Genomic DNA, 17,987 nt, shown 5'->3' with positions numbered 1-17,987 from the left:
ATATCCTGCAAGGAAGATATACTGTAGAACTTGCTTCCATCAATGACCTCTAATAAATTATTTCCAAATTTAGATATAAATACTCTACAAAAATTGTTATTAAATTGATGCCACCCATCAGTAGGTCAACATAAAGCACTAAAACGATGTACTATTCAAAGAATTTTCATCGGGTTCCTGATTATTTTTGCTATCCACATTTATAAAGAAAGCTGGTACCAGCTTGATTTGTTTTAGATTTATCCAGGTCACTTGATGGGATTAACCTGTTAATCTGTTTTCAGTCAGGCTGCAGGATCATCTCAACAGACTTGATAGAAAGTTAAATAAATAGGTGATATTATGTTTACAGTAATTTCTTTTTTATTTTATTCTTTACTAAAGAAAGACATTAGTGGCAGAAATGCTTTTAAGATATTTGACTCATTAAGAAAAAAAAAAAAAATCTGCTAAAAAGTGTTAAGAGGACATTTCACCAGAAGAGAGCACTGTCACTCCATCTCTGTGTATCACCAAATACTTCAACATAGTACCAGCACTACTTGATTGGCACATATGGAACCTTTTACTTTTTAACACATTAAATCAGAAAATTACAAAAAATTATAAAAAGTGAGGTGATGGACCCATATGAGTTTGTTTATGAGGATATCATCCATGCTGTTTATCTTATCTACCTTCTGATATGTTGTTTATACAGAGTATAAGAAACTTTTTTTTCTCTTATCTGAGCCTTACTGGTTGATAGTCAACTAGTACAGAATGTTGAAAGTCATGGTCTACATGCCATAATTTTCCAGATTCCTCTTGGAGAACTTCATGTAGCACATCTTTGATTATCTCAAAATAAGCAACAGACATTGTCTCAGTTTCAGATAACAGAATAACATGTATACATATGCATGTACACATGTTATTCTTTAACATATTATTCAAACAAAATGCAGCTATAACCAGGACTGATAAACATAATTTATTACTAATACATGTTACAGTGCTGTCAGATTGACGATCCAAAGGAATTTCTTTACACAGTGTTTTTTCCATTCACATTAAACAGAAGTTTATTTTATGTAAGAAACAGAAGGACAGCTTTACAAACTGTCTGGATGTGACAACTCCAGCAGCATCACCACACAGGCAGTCCTTCAAGCCTGCATAAAAAAATACAGAGGATTTATACATAACTCAAAGATGATTGGTTAGAAAGAAACACATTTAGTTCAATACAGTATAAAATACAATACATGATAGAAATTAAGTCGAGGTTACAGAGTTGATAATGTTAAAACATTTACCTTACATAGTTGGACCATGGAACACTCTCTGTACTCTCCCTTAACAGCACATCTGAAAATGCAGTGTCTGGATTGTCTCTCTTTCCATACCTGTTCAAAAAAAGTACATAAATAAAAAAAAAATAGATACAACAACAAAAAAATCTATTCAATACTTACTTTTAACACTCAAAACTTAATGCATATTTCTGAACTTCAAAGACTGACCTCTGTCTTGTAATTAGATTGATGTAGTGTCTCAGTGCAGAATAATACTTGGCAAGCTCTTCAGGTGGTGCTCCTTCCCGGGGACCGGCAGGCTTGACAGGATATCCATTTATACCAGAATGAATGCAAATCAGCAGGCAGAGAGCCAGAACGGCCGGCGACATCACAGCGTTGTAGAGTATGCTGGATCAAAGGGATATTAAGTCAAAATGAAGAGTAAAATATAATTATCCCACAATAAGGTAAAATCATCAATAGAAGCTCCATATTAGACTGATGTTCCTAAGATTCATGATCTGGAGCCAAATAAAGTCATTAAATGTAAAACTAGCTGCTCCTTTTCAATCAAAAAGTAAACCTTTCAGTCAAAATTTGAGAAAAGCAAACTTCCTTACACTTGAAAATACAACAGTAGTTGGTTTTCACTGTTCAAGGTGCCTCTGACAGATTCACAACATTGCTGCCCGTCTTTTATACAGTGGTCTGCATTGGGAGGGGGAGGAGGGGGTGTCATTTTTTTCTAAGTTATTCCTGAGAGATATCTGTTGCCCTATTAGCTTTATTAAACCTGTGAAACAAATAAAAATGTTAAGTAGTATTATCAAAACAAAAGTGATGATGATGAAGTGTCATCATATTGATTAAAACGCTATTTGACTTGAAGAGTATTTCTTTAAACCTTTGAAAGGAATTTAGATGAACTGCATTAAAACTGAACGCGGTTTAAGAATTTAATTAATTAAATATTATATAACCACAAGTTAGTGTTATACATCATAATCAGCTCCTGCTGAATTAAATTGCAGCACATTTAATTGTAAAGTTCAAAATGGTACATGTGATTGATTAATGTCATTCTGTAGTACTTTACCCTTTTTTCTGCACTAAATACAGTACAAATGCAAATTATCCTGGCAAAATATAAGAGGAGATGTTAATCAATTTAGGCTGTTCTCTTAAAGATCACAACCAGCATGACAAGTTTTAATGAAGGTGATGATGTGTAACTTAATGTGGCTGATGATGGTCAGTTGTTTTCAAGTGTTTGGATGGTTCATGGAAAGATGATGTTACAGTTTATTGAACAATGCAGAGGGGGTCTGTTTGCAGAAACAAAAAATAAAAAATAAAGCATGATCAAAATGGCATTTTTGCAGTGTGTTGGAAACACACTTAAGTGATGAGTTCATAGTCATATTTGCATCTCCTGTATCTGCAGGGATACAAAACAGTAAAAACTCCACTTTTAATACTTCTAACCAACAAGGAGTTGACTGAAATTGGAAAATCTGGCCAAACGGAGGAGCACAGGTACAAATGATGCAAAATTGCACACGAAAGAGCAGTAAATCAGACAAACCCATAAACTTCCAATTCCTGTTGATAGAGTGCACAAAAGGCTTTCATCCCCTAAATGGTAAGACAACTTTAATGGCAACTATTTTCTCTGAAGAGCACTCAACTTAAATTTGACAGTAGACTGGTGCTGTTGTCATCAATGACAGTCACATGAGAACTTGACCAGAATCCTTACAGAAAAAGAAAAACTAAAAACTTTTTGTCTCACATTTTACACTTAATGTTAAGACCACATTGGCTTGTTTCATCCACTCAGTGTCTACGTTTCATGGTACAAGCATTTTATCATTTACCTCAGAAATAAAGCATGTGCTGTGTGGGGACTGGTCCATAATGAATGTCTAATTTACATACTCATGCTCATCCGCCTACAGGTACCTTGCTGACAAATGAGGGCCAGGTGGATACATTACAGGGTCCTTTGAGTGTCTTGTCTAATACAACTCATAAGCTTTTCTACCAAGAGAAAACCAGAAACAGCAGCCAAGTGCCAGCCTTCTTGCTGGGCAGAGACAGATGAAACAAAATGCTAAATACTTTTTAACAGTGGGTATGTTGGAATTTCATCAGCCTAGAAGACAGGTGGGCTTTTTAATGAAGGACCAAAGCTGAGCGCCTTGTTTGGAGGTTGTGGGAGATAAACAATGAATACCCAGCTCGCTGCATACTGGGGATTAATGACCAGCTACTCGTTATCATGTTGCAGTGCACATGTGTCATCATCGTATATGATGCAAAGTAATATGGGATGAAAAGCTTTATGCTGCTTGTCAGTGCGATCATTTGTGAGGAACAAAGCGTAATGAAATGAGGTGTCCAAGACATCATGTTGTGTCTTTACACAGGAATAAATCCTGCAAAACAGATTTGAAATTACAAAATGCTAATAATATTCCTTTTCCCCATAATCCACTCCACAATGGTGAGTTGTAACATCATGACTCCGGATGGCTCCACAACAGTGGGTAAAACATTTTGGCAGATAAGTATCAGTTTAGCTGGAATGAAAAGCTTGGAGAGGAACATTTCTTTTATGTTTATTTTTTTCCATCTAACTAACTAGATAAAACCTGGTTCAATACCATTTGGTTCCTAAATATTATGATTAAACCATAGATAAAATAATATATAATAATAAGCAAAAACATACACAGTGAAATGTTAAATTGTCATATATTTCTTATCTGTAAACTTATATAAATGCACTATCATCTCTATCCATCTTGTGTTTGAACATTAGTGTTAAACACTGCACACATGCTCAGATAGCACAAGCTTGAGTTCCAAACATCTAACTGCAGGCTCTGCACAGAATTCTCCTGCGTCATTGCTCTTTCACATTTAGCTAATGTTCTGACAGAAAGTCAATGAAGTATAATGGTCACTTGCCAGGAAGTTATGGAGGCAACATTTGTGTATATGTATTCATACTTGAGACTTGTGTCTTTGTGCACTCTAATTTACATGGAAATTCTGTCTCTCCAACACAAAATCATAGATGATTCAAGCAGTTTTGTAAAAGTTTTTTTACAATTCTCCTTCCATAATTTCACATGTTAAATTATCATTATTTTTACAGGATAATGTATGAATTCATTCTCCATTGTCAAACCGTAGGCAGTATGAATTGAAACAGCCAGGAATGGTATTGTGAATGTGCAGTCTTTGCTAAATCCTGAACTGCTGTAGACAGTAAATACACTCATTTTCTCAAGTGCTGACCGACTTACTTGTATGCTACCTATTTACGGGTCAGTCTTGTGGGGCATGTGAGTGCTGGGTTAATGCGTGTCACGAATAACAGTTTGGCAAACTACAAAACTTCTCCTGTAAGAAGTAATCAACTTGTTTGAATCGGATGAAACATCAACTTGAACAGTTTGTTTTGGTGAACCATTTTTCATTTTTAGAACACTCCTAAATTGTAACTCAACAAATCAAACAGCTTTCTGAATTAGTCCAGTGTGCTTTTGCATAGCTTTGAAGGCCAGTTAGTTAACTATAGTTATCATTTTGTTAAATTGTAATCTGTATCTTTATAGATGGTACTTTCATTTTATTTTAAAGAGAACCCTTTTGAGAAAAATAATGTTAGTTCAGTTTAAAATATAGTCACCCATTTCACTGCATTTTTATCTAGCGAGGGGCTAAAAGCTTAAAAGAGGTTTTAACTCATCAAAGCAAGGCTGCAGGCACCAGCAGGGACACAGCTGCAATTCTGACAGCAAGGCAAAATTGTTTCTATCTGAAAACTACTCTCCATGTTTTTCCTGGTAGAAAGAAAATGGTTTCAGAGAACTAAATTATTTGTGATAAGCAAACAGTATTTACATTCTTTACATGGAAGAAATCCAGAAAAGTCAAAGATTTAGTCCTGCGTCCAAAGTGTCTGAATTATGTTTAAACTACATAACAGAACTTAATGTGTTACAAATTACATGAACTCTAAAATAACAAAAATAACAATACAGGAGAAACACAACATATCAAATGCTGAAACAGATAAATATGAACTGAAAGATCATTTTAAATTTGTTGCAAGAACAATCATCCACCATAAATCCCTTATGATGCAGCTGTTCCTCAATAATAGGTCTATGAATGACTGAGACCACAGGAAGCACAATCATGATTTGATGAAAAGCAGATGGCAACTTTTATCAAAATCCCCAGTTTAATATGAGTAAGAAACCTGTTACATCTTTAATACCATCCCTACAGTTAAATGTGATGATGGCAACATTTACATGTGTAGTTTTTCCTCAGTGATACAGCCAAGAACAATGAAAACTCTTTTAAAAATGCAATTATAAGTGGAAACTGGTTACATGATCTGAATGAAGTAATTCAAATTTCCAAAGAAACACAGTATATATATAAAACTAAGGTAGTTTTAGTACTGTACAACAGACCCCCTCAGTAAATCTGTTTAAGCAGTCATTTAGCCAGAAATATTTTGCAGAATACTCAAGAGCTTGCAGTAAAGGAAAATAAATAATATTAATAATATTAAACTTGTACAAACCAAATTATTATTGAATTTAACAGATGTGATCAGAGAGGCAGAATAATAATTAATTTCAACCATCAACATATGATAAAAATACTAATTCAAACTGACATAATTTTACAAATGTATTTTTCTTTGTGGTGTGATGACTGAATAATATGAACAAAGAACAGGTATTATTCAGTATGATGACACCATGCTTTCTTTATTAGCTGTAAAAGGGATGGGTCTGTTTAAATCTCTTTTAATTGACAAAGGCTAATTTAATTGCTGCTCACAGAGGTAGCACAGATAGTACCAAATATTTGAAAGAAATGGTTAGTCTGGGCGAATCCTAAAAAGATTTGTCACTTTGTGAGATCGATATCCAATATGAAATCTTCTGGGAGCACCTCAGCAGGAATTCTTTTCAGCTGTTCATCATAAGCGCGTAGCGTCCAGAGTTTTTCAAGTTCAAACACTTCTCTGGCCTCTGGCAGCATAAAGTGAACAACCATATTTCCTGAGGAAAAGAAAAACTAATTAATGCAATTACAATAACAAGCATTAGTTTACACATACACTCCTTAGAGCCATACAAACTGGGTCTTTAAGAATTTACTCACCAAAGTCAATACACATCCAGTCATCTGCATTCTTCCCTTCAATCTTGACATTTCGATCTTCATCTTTCTTCAGAAACTTGTACTGGAAAAAAAGCATCCTCAGTGCACGCTTTTAAAATAAATACAGGTTACACAAAATATCTACAAGTGAGCACAGAAAGGTTTGTTACCACTTTGATGGCATAAAGTGCCATTGCCTTGAGGTGTCTCGGTGATGCACCACTGACAACAATGAAGTACTCTGTATATTTGATATGGTCTGGTACTTTAATCACGCAGAGGTCCACAGCATTTTCCTGATGCAGAAGAGACACCAGGACATCAATAGTGAAAGTCTCTGAAGATCCTGAAAAAAGAGGAAACAAAATGTCTAAAATATATATTCAAGCAATTTTGTGTGATGTGATAAGACGTCATTCAGACGGTATAGACGGCCAACCATATTTCTGTTGGTGAAATTATGTAGCTTACCATCAACAGTGTGAGTGTGGAATGAGTGAATTAATGTAAAGCAATTTGGGTGTCTTAAAATCATTATATAAAGCACTATATTACTCTAATTCATTATTATTTATTATTTTTGTGGTTATTCTCATTATTAGGATTCAGATTAACATTATTATTATTAGTTCTGATCCAAAATATAGTTAACTAAATCATTTCATATGAGTAGTTTGAGTATCTTAAAAAATTGAAGCTGTTTCAGGTTTAGAAGTAAATTTAGCTGCTTGGATGAATCAGAATAAAATTCTGATGGAAGAGGACACAAAAAAAAGTCAAATATAAAAAGAAAAGAATAGTGTGAGTCAGTTTTCACGACAACTCCGACATTTTGGGGGAAAAAAAAAAAAAAAGATTGGCTAATTATATGATAATAAATGTTGCCATTGACTGTAGATTTAAACCCCAAAAAGACTCTGGATCCCACACGGGTATCTTTAAACACAATCCAGTTTTGAAAAAAATAAACTAGTATGTAAAATGTGAAAAAAAGATAAATAAATAGCAAATGCCAAGTGCCTAGACACAAAATCTGTTTCTATAAGCCCATTTAGAATTTTATGCCAACTGCACTTTTTAAGAGATCTGATTACATCCATGCTGCATCACCTCACCCTTTTCTGTTCTATTCTATTCTACTGTCATTTGGCAGACACTTTTGTCCAAAGCGACTAACATGTGATAAGTGTTCAACTAACCACAGCAATTAACCTTATATGCATGTTTTGTGGGTCCCAAAGAAAACCCACGCATACGTGGGATGAACATGCAAACTCCATGCAAACGCCACTGTTCAAACGATTGGAGGTGATCCAGTTCATCACCAATACTTGTTTATCACTGAACCATACTGTTGTAGTATGCCCGTTATATGGTTTGTCCTGCCAAAATCAGCAAAATATTAGATTGCCATATTTTAATCTCATTTTTTTGAGTTTTGAGATCTAATGATGCAGAAAATGATTTCACTCACTGTTAATAGTTTTAGAAGCATTTTTTGATAATTATTTCTGCTGCAGAATCCTTGGAACTAACCCATCTAAGAGATTTCAACCTCAGACGACATCTAAGAAGAGTACCCACGTTCAGGAAGACATCCTAAATTGTTCCAGTTTCAAAAGAAGAACCAGCAAGCTGAACAGGCTCTTTCTCAGCCTCCTCAGTGCCCAGTGAAACATGCCCAGGACTCATCTTGGCTTGAAGGGTGCTATTCCCCACCTCATGCATCAGATACACCTCATCCATCAGAACAATTTGCATCTAAGAAAGTGTATATATATATATATATATATATATATATATATATATATATATATATATATATATATATATATATTACACCTCATCCATCAGAACAATTTGCATCTAAGAAAGTGTATATATATATATATATATATATATATATATATATATATATATATATATATATATATATATATATATATATATATATAAACAATGTTGTTTGTGATGACGCAGTGGGCCAGTATTGACTTACTCGTACTTAGGGAGCTGGTGTGACCGTCATTTATGTCCATTTCTTCAGCTTCTTCTTCAAACGTGCCTGTGCTCTCTGAATGTCTGCTTCCACAACTGTCAGAGTAATATGCTTTTGTGTCAAAGCGACCCCTGAGTGAAGATGTCACATGTCGTTGTTTACATGAGGCTAAGTTTGTTTTAAGCCTTTGGCTCCGCGCTGTCAACAAACTGACACTTCTGAAAACACCCGTCAGTTCTAATAGTTTACTACCTTTACAGCACATCGTTAACAGAGTCCTGGAGTGATGGAGAACATTCATAATTTTAACTTCTCTAACATGTAACGCTGTCCACGAGTTTATCGTTCAAGGGCTAAAAACAGGAAGTGGTTAATTGTCCTTGATTCACTATTGGTTCGTATCTCTTCTTTGTCGGTTTCAGTCTTCTTCCAACATAGTCCTCCCCCTACTGGCGATAAATGGTGTTGAACTCTGGGTTCAGGAATTGTTTTTTAAATCGTGAAGTATGAGTGTTTCACAAGGCAGGGTTTTATACTGTCCCATTATTAAAACTAGATAAAGATTATTTACATAAACTTTATTTATACAGCACTTTGCATAGAGACAATGTCACAAAGTGCTTCACAACAATAAAACAAAACTTTATATTTATATTGTTTGAATCTGTGAACTCACATTTAGTTACTCTTGTTTTAAAGCAGCAGTGGTGCAAGAAGTTTTAGGTTTTCCACATTTCAGAGACAAATATGACTATAGTTGCTTCAATTTCAATGTTGTTGCTGGAACATGACATTGTATTTAATTTATTGACTTAAAGATAATTAGTTGTAACCTGCGTCCAACTATTATCAGGTTTTCTGTCATTTTTTAACAGATCTAATGAAAAAATGCCCTCATTATTTTTTCATGAATTCAGTACAGCATGCATCTACTCTTAATTATATGCTTAATCTTTACATTGATATGGACTGCTCTAATTGCTTTTTTTTCTCCATCTTTTCATCTGGCCATCTTTGATCCCGGGAGGTAAGCCTTATGATCTTTTACCATTTATTTCTTGATCAAGATTGTGGATTCTATACAGTTCCGATTCATTCATTCATTCATTCATTATGACAACTAAAAAGATTTCATTTAATTGAAAATGTGGTGCAGGGTACTTTGGGATTTTCTCCACTGGAAGAAATTTGGTCTCAACATTTTTTGATCTAATGAAGCAAAGCATAATCACATATATAATTTTATCTACAGTCTGCATAGCAACTAAATAACTTTATCATGTCAAAAGTAAAACTATCTATAAACTGAGAAGACGGGTAAATCTGCAGAAACAGAAAAGCTCAAATAACTCCATATAATTCTTTAATAAATGTACAATTTATTTCAGTTAATGAATTTCATTATGCCTGCTGTTTCAGTTATTCAGAGAGCCATAGTAAGATAAAACACATTATAATTTCTGGAAAATTAAAAGCAAAACACACAGAAGAAAATTAACTGCTCTTATTTCTGTAGGAAAAAAGATTTCAATGGAAAATTCTACAAACATACTCTTTTACAAAAATTCACACATCTGGGCTGTACAGCATTTATATAAAAATGTATGCATCAAACAAAACTCAATAAATCCATAAAAATATATTCCATTTGTGGTACAGTCTTTCTTGCCAACATATATTCACTCAATTTACAAATTTAACTATGTAATCAAAACATAGTTTTTCCTGTTTAAATGAAAGCTTTGCACAGCTTGCTGCCATTTTTGGAAGATTTTCATTCATCACCGCAGTCAGATTCCATAACTACATTTAGTCTCAAGCCCACAGGAATATGATCTGTAAGGCCAGCCAGGTGTGTTATAAAGGTCACCTCTTCAATTTCCTGGATGGAAGATTGAAAGTCATAAAACTTAGTGGGTTAAAATGTATAAGTATGTTTTACTTATAACCAGTACATTAGATATTATTCTAATGTGAATGCTCATAGATGTAGAAAAATTTGAGTCTTGAACAGAGAAAAATGAAGAAACAATGATATACGTACTGTTCGGCATTGCTTGGAAATGGAGCTTTCTCGGTAGAGGATGTAATCAATTCTACGTCCAATCCAAGGCTGGCCATTTTCTGGATAAACAAGTGGAAGGCCTGCAGCTGGAACAGGTGGGGAGATATAATGTCTCCTCAGATCATCTCTTTCCAAAGTTCTGCAAAGACACAAGGAAGACAGGAGAGAGTCTCATGCCACTGTAATTATTAAAGTGAAATTAGCTTTTGCCCCAACATATATTGCAGAGATGAAACCAGTAGAGCTGAGAATACCTTTGTAGACTTTCTGGAGTGTTTACCTCATCGTCATATAAAGTTGGCTGCTCCAGGAGAGTACCTTTATGGGCAAATCACAGTAACAACTGATGTATATTTGCCATATATGTGATATATAGTATTCGATTTAATCTGTTACATTTAAATTATACTAACCAATGACCCAAGGCTTTTCTTTTCCAGGTCCAGCTCTGCAAGGGTCTTTGTAATCTTCAAAAATATGGTGATTCTGTTCCAGATGGTCATCTGCTCAGTTACAACCACATGTAGTTACAGTACTTTTAGAACGATACAAAGACATTGACAAAATAACAGCTAGTTGTATGAGAGACATACCAGGTGAGCAGTTATCAAAGTTGAAATCACCACAGAGCACATCAAACACAACCTCCTCATCAGGCTGTTTGTTGGCAGCTTGAAAATCAACAATCCACTTGGTAACCATGTTCAACTGCTCACAGCGAATCGCCCCTTCACCTGGTCAGAGAGCACAGAGAGGGTATCATAAACCTGACTTGTTTTACCTCTCATAACAAATTGTAAAAACTTTAATTTTACCAAAATAAACCAAATCAAAACGTGTGACTTGCCCTCTGGTGCATGAAGATGTGTGCAGTTAAAATAGCCGACCACTCTCTTTTGTTTCTTATTCTTCCCAATCAACACCTGAAAATTTTTATGCATTTATTCCATCATATTTTTCAGTGTTCATTCAGAGTTTAAAAAAAAAAAAAGTATGATAGTAATTAATCAAATCAACCTATTTTTTTCAATTTCAGCTAGATAATTACTAAAAACTACTTGATACTTAATTAATCATTTAAGAGATCCCTTCAAACTATGCTTTACAGAGTAATTTATGTCTGAAATATTTTTCCCATGAAGAAGCTTAATCACCTTCTAGACATTCATAGTGTAATGGTTATGCGTCATCCCTCACAGATTAATCAAGAGTCAGAAGTTTAATTATTCTGGAAAAAAGGGCTCTTATTCAATATACTATCTAGATGCAACTACATGCTTTAAAACTCAAATTCTGGTAAAAACCTTTCTCTGTAAACAATGAATATGGTTTTTGCACAACAAGGCTAAAATATTCATTGAAAAAATATATTTCTAACTGAGGCAGATCTTAAAACTAGCCACCTTAGCAGAGAGTAGGCCCTTGGCAGCCAGTGCATCTTCCCCACGACTATTTGGAAAGCACTTGTACTGAACCTCTAGCACAGGGAATCTGCTGGCAAGGAACAGGCCACTGTTGAAAAACTTAAAGGAGGAACATCTGCAAGGTGGATGGCAGGCATATACGCCAACGTCATATAGTATGTGTCCAAACACTGGCTTTAATATGTTCGTGAGCTTTTGAGCAGCTCTCTTATCAAACACCTCTTCCAGGCACAGTATATCAACATTGGCTGGAAATAATGATGACACTTCCCACGGTACATCACCCTGCTGCCGGAGACCCTGAGAGAGCAAAGCCCGGGGAGCACGCCGGTGGCTAGATCGGCCTTGCTGGTTGGAATTTTGATTAGAATTGAGGCATGGAGAAGGTGCTTCAGATGATGGCTCTTCTGTGTCATCACAAGGCACACGAACAACTCTAAACTGTCTTTGGGTTGATTCCACATGGTGATTTACTGGTGGCTGTGACTGTCCGGTAGCCCCGTACGTATTTGAGCTGGCTGTGGGGAGAATGCTGTTTGAGGGACTGAGGGTGCCACAACTGCTGGGGGAGTCAATAAAGATCCTGATATTCGGTCGAGACACACCCTGAACAATGCACTGACCAATAGCATATGCCCGCTGCTGAGTGTGGCCCAGGTTGTTAAATCGAGCCAGACTTTCAGGCAACAAACATAGGTTGGCTGTGGCAAAACCAAACGATGCCTTTCCTGCTTGCTCAAAGCCACTGTGATACTCCATGTGATACTCCATTTCTGGTGAGATTGGTGCTTCTCTGTGGTAGTAAAATGGCCTGCGGCACGCCTGAAGTGGTGCCCAGAGCAGGAAGCCCAAAAAAGCAAAGGGGGCTGTGATGAGAAAAAGTATGAAAAAGAGAATGGAGCCGAAGAACACCTTGAGCGGATGAAGGTAGCATTCCTGTTCTTCTCGCTGGATTTGCTCCTGGGTGGTGGACTTGCATACAGCAATGACGCGATCAAGACACCAGAAGCAAGGCAGGATAAGTGTCCATCCCACAGCATGGACACCTGCAACAAACCCATTAGGAAAGGGAGACTCTTTGAGGGCCATGCCTCTTCAGTGTCTTAAAAAAACTATTATGACAAACAACAGCCAGACATCCGGTTCTGGATGCATTCCTGGAATCAGTCTTTCCTTCACAAGCTCGACCAGGCACTAAAACAGGAGAAAAAATGTTAAATTATTAGCACATCTTTGTTTATGCCTGTAAGTGTCAACATTTACAGTAAGAGCTCACAGTAAGAAGAACTCACAGTAACTGGCTTATTGACTTCATGCCTGTACATGCAATGGAAAGAATGACGAAACTGGGTGTTTCTGATGTACATGCAGTACTGTGAGGCTCACAGAGAATACCAGACCAGCTTAAAACATGCTTATGCAATTTGCCATGATCACTTTTAAGAGGCAAATAGAAAAAAACATGGTGTAATCCAGCTTTCACCATCTGTACAGTGTTGCTAAATAAGACTATAAAGCAAAGTCTGCCTAACACCACACCTTTTTATGTATTTATATGTGAAAGATACTAAGTAAAACAGGTTAGGTAACTCATAAGTTAAACAAATATTTTGCCAAGCATGTATTATTACATTTCTGTGTTTAAAAAATACCACATGACCTACTTATAATGAATTAACAACGTGTTATAGAATAAGTTCTATTCAAAGAATCCCATTACAAGATGGTTGTTTTCTTTAGGGTAATCCAGCTACAAAATGTAACTCTGGTTATATTGAGCATGCCATTGTCTCAATGGATTTCTCATTGAACGTTACTGTGATGCGTTCAAGGGCTGACTTCTAGTATTCTTGCAAGAACTATCGTATGACTAAATATTCGTTTAAAACAAACAAAGAGCAAATTGCACAACCAAACATCTTTACTTTCAAGACAATAGTTCCATTAAAAGCTAAAAGCCAGCTACTGTGCCGGCGGTAAATGGGAACTGTCCATGTCTGTGTGTCTGTTCACTGGACACCCATACAGGTTGAGGAACAACAGCACAGGTGTTTCTACCGATCTTAAACAGGAACTTTAAATGTTCCAATTTAACTTAATCTTTCAGAAATACTTTACATTCACATATCGGTGGTGAGCTGGAACCATAAAACAGTACTTTGTTAATATAAAGCGAGGTTCGCCAATGATCACGTTTAATACATGCGTTATAAAGTCTGCCAACAAGTCTGTTACAACTACTGAAAGCAGTCACCTGTCAGTTTGCTCAGCTAGCTTAAAATCTCTAGCTAGAAGCCCATATGGTCTTACCTTAGCGCGAAAACTGGGACAGTCTGCCTGATGAACCTATTCGATAAGCAAGCTTTTCATCTACTTATTTCATAACATTTAATTATCTGCTTGTCATTTGTTTAGAGGAAACCAGCAGTCTTTGGGTTGGAAACAGTTAAACCAGACCAGACCAGACCAACAAAAGCAACCCTTTGGATTATAAACCCTCCCTGCTCTCAGCCGCTCGTGGCATTATTAAGCCACACCCCAAATGGCGTTGCCATGGTGTCGGGACCGTCCGACATGTGATCTTACCTGAGGCAGAAAAATACCTAACTTCCCTTGTTGTTCCCATAGGTTGTTCCTAAACTGGTTTTTTTTTTTTTTTTCTTAATCTATACTCATGGCTCATTATACAGTTTAAAATGTTCAAATTTATATTTTTGATTGATTGATTTATTAATCAAGTTTAGCTTTTAGTTTTTATTGACTTACCAGTAAGTAAAAATGTACATGATAAGAACACTACCCCACTCGATTGTAAATTGTATTTCAGAAGAAAATTACGTTCCAGCTCTTGTAGTGTTAATATATTAAAGAGTCCTCCTTCACCCAGTAAGATCATAAAATTCACATTAGACGAGCAAACATACATAGAACTGGAAATCAGACAGGTCTATCATGTTTGACCATGTATTTAAGTGTGTCCTCCGTTCTGAATGTATTTCTTTTCCAACAAACGCCATCAAAATATTAATCAGATTTTATCCAGTGAATTAAGCTCTATTTTATGAGAAGACACTCTCTGTGCTTTAAAGATTCAGCATTAAAACTTTCCAGTTTCATGAGCCTAAAAGACTGTCTATTAGCCATCCTTGTGTTACACTGATACACAAAGCAGGTAAACTTTGTTGTGATTTGGCACTGTACTTTGAGAATTGAATTGAATTGAATTGAATTGAATTGAATTGAATTGAATTGAATTGAATTGAATTGAATTGAATTGAATTGGGCCCTGTGACGGACTGGTGACCTGTCCAGGGTGTACCCCGCCTCTCGCCCAAAGGCTGCTGGCATAGGCTCCAGCTTCCCCGTGACTCTTAATCAAATTAAGTGGTTTGGATAATGGATTAATGAATTAATTGAATCAATTTTAACTAAATTGAATTGATTCAACTGATTTCAACTGAATTGAGATAAATATTTAGCTAAAGGGTTTTCCTGATCTTCTAAAGCTGATTATGTTGTTGGGTGTAGTCAGCTATACCCATACTGCAGACACCTTTGATAAACATTTCCTTTCTGTTATTATTTTAAGTTATACAAAATACCAGGTCAAAAAAGAAAAGAAAAGAATAACCCGTTCTAAAAGTCTTGGTCAGGTTCAGTCCTGGATAGCAACAGTCCAATAGATTTCAGATGGGTCACCACTTAGTTCATTCTTATCAAGTTTTGGTCAGTGACTCATGCATTTGAATCAGGTGTGTTGAAACATAAACACATTCCAACCTCTGTAGGAGCTCGATTGGATAAATTGGCATATCCCTGATTAGGCATATAGCTTGATAAAAAGACAGCTTTTAACAAACAAATTGACAATCAGCCAAAAAAAGAACAGCAAGCTAATTTATTTGCAGTATATATTTATGTATTTATTTTTGTGCTTTCTTAATGTTTTTCCCGATTTTAGACTTTGTCTTTGACATAGACTTTGATGTTAACATGGCAATATTTTATTCTGAATTTTATAAAATGGATGTGTGTATCATTTTGCATTCTCTTTGGTAACAAATGCAAGCTACACTTAACATTGTGCAATGCATGACTAGAACAATGTTCTCTAAACCAGAGGTGAACATGTTGAAGTTGTTGCTATTGATTGACAAAGCATTGTTATATAAACTGCCTCTTAAAACTTCCTGATTTTATTAACAAACAACAATATCACAAAATATTCATCATATCCTGTCATTTATTGGCAGTTTTTCATTTCAGAATGTATTAGGCTCCCCAGCTTGCTCTGTTGTTGCATGCAGAAAATCTACCAGAAAAGCAGTGGCTTTTTGTCATTTGCTGCCATGTTGCAGAGACAATCAAGCACAAGTAGCAGGTCCTTCTGAAGTTTGCTAGGAGCAGTGGTTACTATCGCCTTTCTCACAAAGTCTGGATCATTGTAGTCAGCCCATTGGGGGCTGTTTTCATTAAGCCTTTCTTTTAGGATCCCAAAGGTGTTGACAATAAATTCTGAGAAAGGAGGATGAAGTGCTGGCTTGTACCCAAGTTGGCTCAGCTTGTTCATGAGGTCGGCATACCTCTGAGTGAGATGAAGTTGATAGCCCTTATCCACATTTCCTGTAATTGGGTGTGTACTAACCTGTAAAAAAGGAGGACAGGTTTAAGATTCCCTTTGTCTTTCAACGGAAATTTCAAAGTTAGTTTTGATTTGAAGAGATTAATATGCATTTTTGGACTTTGTTTTACTTGGACTGTCATATCAGAAAGTGATAATTGTATTCGAAGTTGTCATAAACTTGCCTCTATGATTTTCTCTGGTATGCTGAGCACTGTGAAGCCATAAAGCCTTTCATAGGCCTGGAAGATATAGGACAAAATTCTTCTGTCGAGTTGATAGGCAATCTCTCCAAACAGCCTTTGGGAAACTGTAAATGAATTTTAAAAATTCATGAAAAAAAAGTATAAGCAACTTTATTATTGGTCCAAAATTGATGTGACTGTGACACCTTTGAAGCAAAGAGGGCTCTCAGTTTGGTAATGTTGAAGCTCTGCTGCCTCATCTGTGTCTTTGTATGCAGAGCTTTGGAGGAAAGACTGGAAGTTGATAGGAGAGGAAGTTCGGGGCTCATGTTTGGATTTGGTTGTCTGCAAGTCTCTCTTGAACACTTGCTCATTAAAGGTGTTTTTCATCTGAGTGGCTGACCTTCTGCCTGAGACTGTACAAACACAGAGTTCTGATCAATTATCATAACACGGAAGTAGAAATAGTGCTTTCCTGAAACAGAAACACAAGTTTTAGATGACAGACTTGGAATGAGGTCTGACTGCACACGACTTGTTTTGATCTGCATACACCAGTTCCCAGCATGCTATGTATACAAATATATATAAGTGACTGCTAACTGTGTGGTTAACTATATGTAATATTAATGAAAATTCAGCACTTTAAAGATAAAAAAAATACAATGATACATTTAAAAATACACAACTGCTGAAAGAGCCCCTGACATCCAGCAAAAAAGTATCAAAGCAATACAAATGTTGGTGACAGTGCATTTTGAATTAATAATTTGCTTATAATGTTGGGAATATTTTTATTACAAACCTAAACTGTATAAAAAGAGTTAATAACATTGTATTACTCTGTTGCTAGGAAACTGCTTCAGTTATTTTCCATGTCAGCTGTTGAAATGCATAATTTTCTGTCTTAAATGAACAAATGCATTTTTCATGCTTACGTTTCACTTTTGTATTAAAAATGCATATTACTGTTTGATCAAATAAGCACATTATCAAATTCTGGACCGCTGGTCATTAAACAACAATGTCGAGTTTACAGTATCTAAACTGAGCCATGGCTGCCACCTAGTGGTAAAGAGAAACCCCATACCTGTGAATTCGTCTGAAGTGCGATTGTTGTAGCTCTGCAGCCTTGCTTTTAGCTCCATGTTTTCCTTGAGCAGACTTAACACTGACTTGAGATGATTGTTTTGCTCCATGAGCTGTTCAGTTTG

The 17,987-nt window shown here is 35.8% G+C and overlaps 2 protein-coding genes across 2 annotated transcripts; both read right to left on the bottom strand.

Annotated features, from left to right (window-relative positions):
• Positions 1 to 5,537: 5,537 nt before the first annotated feature.
• malsu1 (mitochondrial assembly of ribosomal large subunit 1) lies at positions 5,538 to 8,817 on the bottom strand. Its single transcript, XM_079240285.1, has 4 exons — positions 8,479 to 8,817; positions 6,650 to 6,825; positions 6,480 to 6,561; positions 5,538 to 6,376 (listed from the first exon to the last, which is right to left on the bottom strand). Exons 1-4 carry the CDS (start codon positions 8,777 to 8,779, stop codon positions 6,222 to 6,224), a joined length of 714 nt encoding a protein of 237 aa, XP_079096411.1. The 5' UTR covers positions 8,780 to 8,817; the 3' UTR covers positions 5,538 to 6,221.
• Positions 8,818 to 9,983: 1,166 nt separating this feature from the next.
• Positions 9,984 to 13,056, bottom strand: smpd5 (sphingomyelin phosphodiesterase 5; the record flags this gene model as incomplete). The annotated part of the gene is made up of 7 exons (XM_079240739.1): positions 9,984 to 10,360; positions 10,523 to 10,682; positions 10,798 to 10,861; positions 10,957 to 11,046; positions 11,137 to 11,277; positions 11,391 to 11,466; positions 11,947 to 13,056. 7 exons carry the CDS (start codon positions 13,054 to 13,056, stop codon positions 10,253 to 10,255), a joined length of 1,749 nt encoding a protein of 582 aa, XP_079096865.1. The 3' UTR covers positions 9,984 to 10,252.
• Positions 13,057 to 17,987: the final 4,931 nt, after the last annotated feature.

The sequence above is a fragment of the Telmatherina bonti genome, assembly GCF_933228915.1.
Source record: "Telmatherina bonti genome assembly, chromosome: 5".
Classification (NCBI taxonomy): Eukaryota; Metazoa; Chordata; class Actinopteri; order Atheriniformes; family Telmatherinidae; genus Telmatherina; species Telmatherina bonti.
This window is presented reverse-complemented; position numbering and strand designations above follow the sequence as displayed.

Bases quoted from the DNA above. Each gene is read 5' to 3' on its own strand.
- malsu1 (XM_079240285.1), bottom strand. From the start codon at position 8,779: ATGAATGTTCTCCATCACTCCAGGACTCTGTTAACGATGTGCTGTAAA. The intron at 6,826-8,478 runs GTAAGTCAATAC...CTCTTTTTTCAG, and splicing joins CACCAGCTCCCTAAGTACGA to GATCTTCAGAGACTTTCACT. The intron at 6,377-6,479 runs GTGAGTAAATTC...TCTTTTCCTCAG, and splicing joins CTGGATGTGTATTGACTTTG to GAAATATGGTTGTTCACTTT.